The sequence below is a fragment of the Jatropha curcas genome, chromosome 11 (genome assembly GCF_041381405.1).
Source record: "Jatropha curcas cultivar XTBG-Jc1 chromosome 11, XTBG_Jcur_1.0, whole genome shotgun sequence".
Lineage (NCBI taxonomy): Eukaryota > Viridiplantae > Streptophyta > Magnoliopsida > Malpighiales > Euphorbiaceae > Jatropha > Jatropha curcas.
Window position 1 is genome coordinate 8,360,641 of NC_143161.1, and position 6,000 is coordinate 8,366,640.

General features: G+C 33.6%; 1 protein-coding gene across 3 annotated transcripts; it reads left to right on the forward strand.

Moving 5' to 3' along the window:
* Positions 1–337: 337 nt before the first annotated feature.
* On the forward strand, positions 338–6,000 carry LOC105642056 (uncharacterized). Of its 3 annotated transcripts, none has more exons than XM_089716259.1 (10): positions 338–493; positions 657–764; positions 1,135–1,293; positions 1,874–1,951; positions 2,658–2,753; positions 3,590–3,682; positions 3,763–3,906; positions 4,517–4,624; positions 5,311–5,362; positions 5,793–6,000. In XM_089716259.1, exons 2-10 carry the CDS (start codon positions 666–668, stop codon positions 5,825–5,827), a joined length of 864 nt encoding a protein of 287 aa, XP_089572385.1. In that variant the 5' UTR covers positions 338–493; positions 657–665; the 3' UTR covers positions 5,828–6,000. The 3 variants fall into 3 exon arrangements, with proteins under 3 accessions (XP_089572385.1, XP_089572386.1, XP_089572384.1); XM_089716260.1 differs by lacking the exon at positions 5,793–6,000 and adding an exon at positions 5,441–5,719 and having other exon boundaries at positions 349–553; XM_089716258.1 differs by having other exon boundaries at positions 350–553.

Genomic DNA, 6,000 nt, shown 5'->3' on the forward strand with positions numbered 1-6,000 from the left:
TATATGCTGGTAATAGAGATATCAAAATTATGTTTACATGGAAATGACAAATAAATATAAGATAAATTCTGTTTTTTTCTATTTGAAGAAATATAAATTCTATTTGTTATGTATAAGTGTTTCTCCTCGCTTTTTCGCAATCCTAAACATGTCTCAAGCTGGAAAATTTTGTATGGGTCCACCAGTAGTTGGGTGATAAACCGATGAATTTGTAAACCCAAACCAAAGGTTGCATTAAAGCCCAAAGAATTCGTGAATGGACCAAGTCAAAGCCCACTAAGCATTGAAATGAAGCCCATTAGTCCATTTACCCCTTTCCCGCCAAAGCCCAAAAAATTGTTGTCTCTTCTCCTTCCCGTCTGTTAATCGTGCTCTGAACGCTTCAGGGAACCGAAATCAAGACGGGACGGGACTTGACTAGACTATACTGCGCTACACTATCGAGGATATACTCGTCATCTCTCGTAGCTATAAACTCAGTATCGAGCGACAGGTCTGCTCTTCGTATTGAGTCCTACTTTACCTTCTCTTCTACTGTACTCTGGATTATTAGGTATCAGTCTAATAGCTATCATCATCATATCATGTTTGAACAGTTTTTTAGCTGAATCATGTTTATGTAGCTCGAAACCCTGATTGTTGTTTTATTTGTACAGCAATCTAAAATGGAGGACGAGAAAGATGCTTTTTACGTTGTGCGGAAAGGAGATATTGTTGGCATTTATAAAAGCTTAAGTGATTGTCAAGCTCAAGCTGGATCATCAGTAATTACTTTCTTTTGTTTATTTTTAACTGTTGATTACCAATTTTTGCGTACGCACTTCAAAATCATTATTTGGGTCTTCTCGAGTTTTGAAAAATATACCCTTTTTACATTAAATTAAATTCTTGTGCGAGCCTTTTTTTTTTTTTTTTTTTTTTTTTCATTTGGTAAATAAATTGGTGTATTGGTCTCAAGCTTGTTTTGAGCTTGTATTCGGTTTAATTCTATGCTGTTGAGCTTGTATTGGGAGCCAATATATCTGGCTTTGTATATATCATTGTTAAAATTGGCTACGATTTCTTTCCTCTTTAGTTGAACTATTGCTGATTCTGCATCATTCATTCACTGGACATTTTTTTTTTTCTTTTCAGGTATGTGATCCTTCTGTAACTGTGTTCAAGGGGTATGGTTTGCCTAAGGAAGCTGAGGAGCACCTACTCTCGCATGGGCTCAAGAATGCTACCTATTCTATCCATGCTGTTGATGTTCAAAAGGATCTTTTTGGTAAAATTGTTCCCTGCCCTTTTCAGGTTAGTTTACCTTAAATTAGGTGTTCTTTTTGCATAGTCCCCATCCCAATGTTCTTGTTAAATTTAGAAAACGTCTTTGTGACATTAAAGCTTTTAAAAACTCAACTAAACTCATGGAAGCCTTGCTTCAAATCTTATTTGAGGTTGGCTGTAGGGAAGTTCTAAACCTTCTTTTCTACTTTGCCCCAAGTCATCCTAGGTTTGCAACCTCTCTTCTTTGTCTCTCGGACTTGGATATAGCTTTTCATACTGGTTTATCTATTAGTCTATGTTGGACATGCCAAACCATCTCAATCACCCCTCTCAACTACACATTCTACCTTTCTACAAGTACAAGTGAGAAAAGTTCTAGTAATCCTTGTTATTGGCTTAAAGTTTTTGTTAATCGTTTACTACATTGTTTTTGAATTGTATTCCTACTTTTTTATTTATCATTGCTATCTTAGGTGTCCACCATAATCCTATTCTATATCAACAATTTAAGAGTATAATAATTGTGCAAGTTAATTAAGCCATTTCATTTATTTAATAGATGAGTTCTGTATTTATTATGTATTTCTTGATATTTACGTGCTTACAGCAACCGAATTCTTCTGGAGGAAAAGCATTAGATTATTATTCTCCGCCACAGAGATTGCAAGATGTGCTTGGTTTGGCAGTAAGTTTAAAGATTCACATTTGCATCATTTCAAATTAACTATATTCTCAGAAAAAGTTAAACCAGGTCAAAACTCTAAACTAATGCAATATTTTCTATTTTTAGAAATATATTGTGTTCAAGACAATTCTTAGTTTGTTTTGGGTATGGGTAATTTTATTACTGTTACATTTTAATTTCAGCGATTTGGAATATTCTTCTTACATCATTTCTGTCTGATTAACTTGCTGAAGGTTTGATTTTGATTATCTCAAGTTCTTTATTTCCCTTCAAAATTTTCAGATTGGCATATGATGGATGTGAAATATCTTACCTGAAGCTTTCTGTATCTTTTTTGGTTTCGGGAAAGGGAATAACACACACACACACACACACACACACACACACACACACATATATATATATATATATATATTCACTATATTCTGCATTTTCAAACTATGCTAGCCATGTTTATATCTCTTATTGTTTTCAACTAATTGCATCAACTTCAATTTCAACAAATCCTCATAGCATGAGTTCAAAAATTTGTTCACTGTGTTGCAGTGAAAGCAACTTCCTCTAGCTGTGACTGTTTTCCTGATATCTTATATACAGTTTTGGGAGGGATTGTTTGAGTTATTTGACACTGGAGCATGAGTGTACATTTCTGCTAGATTTGCAATACGGTAAGAATTGTTTGCTTATACAATTTATTGTATTGCAGGTAGCAATTGGATCAACTTCAAATTCAACAAATCCTCTAAAGAACCATCTGAAATCAGATAATTCTGTTGAAACTAAAGTGATGGCTTCCAGTTGTGTGAGTTGTTCTAACGAAGTTACATTTTCACATGCTATCTGTTTATAAAAAATGTTTTTAATTTTCTTTATGCACATTTAATTGTCTGCCTTAATCCATCGGCCTCTTACATTTTCCTTTGCATGTGTCTTTGTGTTAAATATGATTTTTATTTTCATATATTTTTTAGGATATATCTAAATATTAGATCTCCTGTTAGGATTCTAACTGCAAACGTTGGACTTGAAAGTATGAGATTTCAATGTGGGATTTCTATGGGCTTTGGGCTCAACACTTTCACGAGCTAGCTTTTGGAGTGTGTTTCTCCCAAGGTTTATATCGTCTCCCATCTTGGACATATTTTTTATGACCTCTCCAGTATTTATTAAATGGTATGCTTGGTTTGTCTGTTTAGAAACCTATCATCTACCATTTATTATTATTATTATTTTTTGTGAAATTCATTGATGAAAGTTCTTCCTGTTCTTTTATTTTCTGTCCTCAAATACATTTAATCAGATGCTAAATTTTGATATCCTATATGTTTGAAAATTAAAATGTTATGGATATCTTTCAAACATCCCAAAAAAATTGCAGACCTGTCCCAAAAATTTTGTAGTGTCAACAATATGTTTGGCTGAATGGCTATGGTTAGAAAATATTTCCACTAAATATGTTTTTTTTGGCAACTGTTGTGACATTTCATACACTCTCAGTATGCACCGTAGTTACCTAAATCTTACGCAGTAGTTATATAGGTTGGAGTATCTGACTTTTGTCCAAGCCAAATATGAAGAACAGTATAATATTCTTGAATATCTGTGGTGAAAATAAAACTTAAAAATTAATATGTTCAGTTATCCTGCACTCTTGAATTTGACGGTGCTTCAAAAGGAAATCCTGGTCCAGCTGGAGCTGGAGCTGTGCTGCGTGCTGCAGATGGGAGCATGGTATGCTGTTACTTGAATTATATATTAGTCTGCCATATGATCTTTAAACTATACCTCTTTCTATTTCTGAGCTTTGGTAGGTCTGCCGGCTTCGTGAGGGATTGGGCACTGCAACAAATAATGTTGCTGAATATCGAGCTGTAATATTAGGACTGAAGCATGCACTTAGGAAAGGGTTCAAAAATATCCGTGTCCAAGGAGATTCAAATCTTGTCTGCATGCAGGTTCTATGTTTTAATCCTACAATACCTTCCTTTTTGAAGGATATTATTTTGCAAATATACTTAAGGAAGTTTGGTTTTATTTTCAAAAGCAGACCAAAAGAAAATTAGATTGCCCTGTAAATGAATTTCTTGCTTTTGCAAGTTTTCTGAAAGGAAAGAAAATGTGAAAGGAATTATACAATAAAAAATGAGGATAATAAATCAGAAAGAGAAAACTAAAAACAGTTTAGCTAAAAAAATTTCTGAAAAATGAGAGCTGATACACATTCTTTTAGTTCTATTACTCTGAAATACACAATTGTAACTACTAATTGGTATCTTATTTGGTTTTATTGCTAATTATTTATTTGATATTTCCCTTGTCTTAATTCGTCCAAACTGCTTCCAGAAAGGGACAAAACTCTGCAACTGAAGCTCAAGGAGAGAACATAATAGTTATTTCCTTTATTCTATGCGATTAATGTGTCAACATAATCACAGCAAAATGCTTCATTTTGTTCTTGAATTTATCATTAAATGATGAACTCATCATTTGCCCTTTTATTTTATTTTACTTTCCCTCTTAGCGTTTTGATATATTGTTTTATAGTTGTGTCTTGCTTATATACAGATTCAGGGTCTATGGAAAATCAAAGCCCAGAATCTGGCGGACTTGTGTAAAGAGGCCAAGGAGCTCAAGGATAAGTTTACATCATTCCAGATTCGACATGTTCTTAGGGTATAGACAGATAATGACTTGTTTACTAAGAAGCCACAACATTTATAAAATATATGCTATAACTATTTTAGACAAACAAGTATCAGCATTTGTTCAAAAGTCTCTATGTTCATATTCTTTGAGTAAGTTGTAATATTTTGAAATTCTTCTGATGGATTTCATCATTGATTGATTTTCTTTTCTTGATTACTGCTTGCTATCATAGACAACATACTGTATTCACTGTATTAATTGATCTTATGAACTCAATCAAGTGGTGAGGAGGCATTGAACTCACACTTCAATCTGCTCGTTAAAGTTTTAATTTTTTGGGCTGGGTCTTTTGCGCTCATCTCTGCTGTGCCTTCTATTTGTTTCAAATTCTGCAATTCATAATGTTGTTAAAGATTTATCACCATAACAAGTTATTCATTCAGTGTTGTTTATCGTGAGTTGTATATTGTGGTACATTGCATGTGTAGGTTGCTACACTTGGATGACCTGCACTTATACTATATTTCAGTTCTTTGTAATCTGTAAAATACTAAAAATGTCAGAGTAAGCAAGAAATTTATTTGAATGTAACTAGAGGTAATCTACTAGTAGTTACTCATAGCTCTTGCACTATTTGCATATCATTTGTCTAATTGAAAGGCCTTGTTTTCTGCTGCACTGGCTCATTCACTAACATTCTATTCTCTATCCAGGAATACAATTCCGAAGCTGATAAACAAGCAAACCTGGCCATTAATCTCCGGGGTAAGGATTTTCAAGCTGTACTCTTTTTTCTGGAAAAGTGCCAAAAAAAGTTACATATCTTTTCTTGCATCATTTTAGGGTCTGAATATTTGTGTCAACATAGATGAGATGGCATATGCTTTGTTCTGTTAACAAAGGGTTTGATGCTTTAACATTATTAGGCCATGCTAATACGCCATGGTACTAATATGTTGTGGCTAATTGAAGGTCTGACATATCGACATTGCATTGGACTAACAGTATTAAGGAACCAGACCTTAATTGTTTAATAGAATAAAACATAGATCAGCTTTTGTCAATGAAATTTTCAAGAACTGTAAAGTGAATAACATGAAATAACATGTTTTTTCCCCCTTATTTCTGTGGGTTCAAGAGTTATTGTGTTTCATATCCTTGCCAGCATAAAATTGTACATCTGATTTTTATGCAGTTGGCCAAATTGAAGAGGATTGCAACAGAAAGTAATCTGAATCCTAGGATATGTTCGCTCACATTATGTAGTAGCAGTAGTAGTAGTGCCGTAGGCTTTCGAACTTTTAGTGAATTAAAGGATAATGTTTTGATCCTCAGCAACTGAAAGTGAAGCATGCCATGACGTTGATTGCAGTCAGTTTGATAATGATCTGAGTATATTTTTA

What these genes read in the sequence shown, in the direction of transcription:
- LOC105642056 (XM_089716259.1), top strand. Translation starts at nt 666, where the DNA reads ATGGAGGACGAGAAAGATGCTTTTTACGTTGTGCGGAAAGGAGATATT. An exon ending in AAGCTCAAGCTGGATCATCA is followed by an intron (nt 765 to 1,134) that starts GTAATTACTTTC and finishes TTTTCTTTTCAG; the next exon opens with GTATGTGATCCTTCTGTAAC. An exon ending in CAAATCTTGTCTGCATGCAG is followed by an intron (nt 3,907 to 4,516) that starts GTTCTATGTTTT and finishes GCTTATATACAG; the next exon opens with ATTCAGGGTCTATGGAAAAT.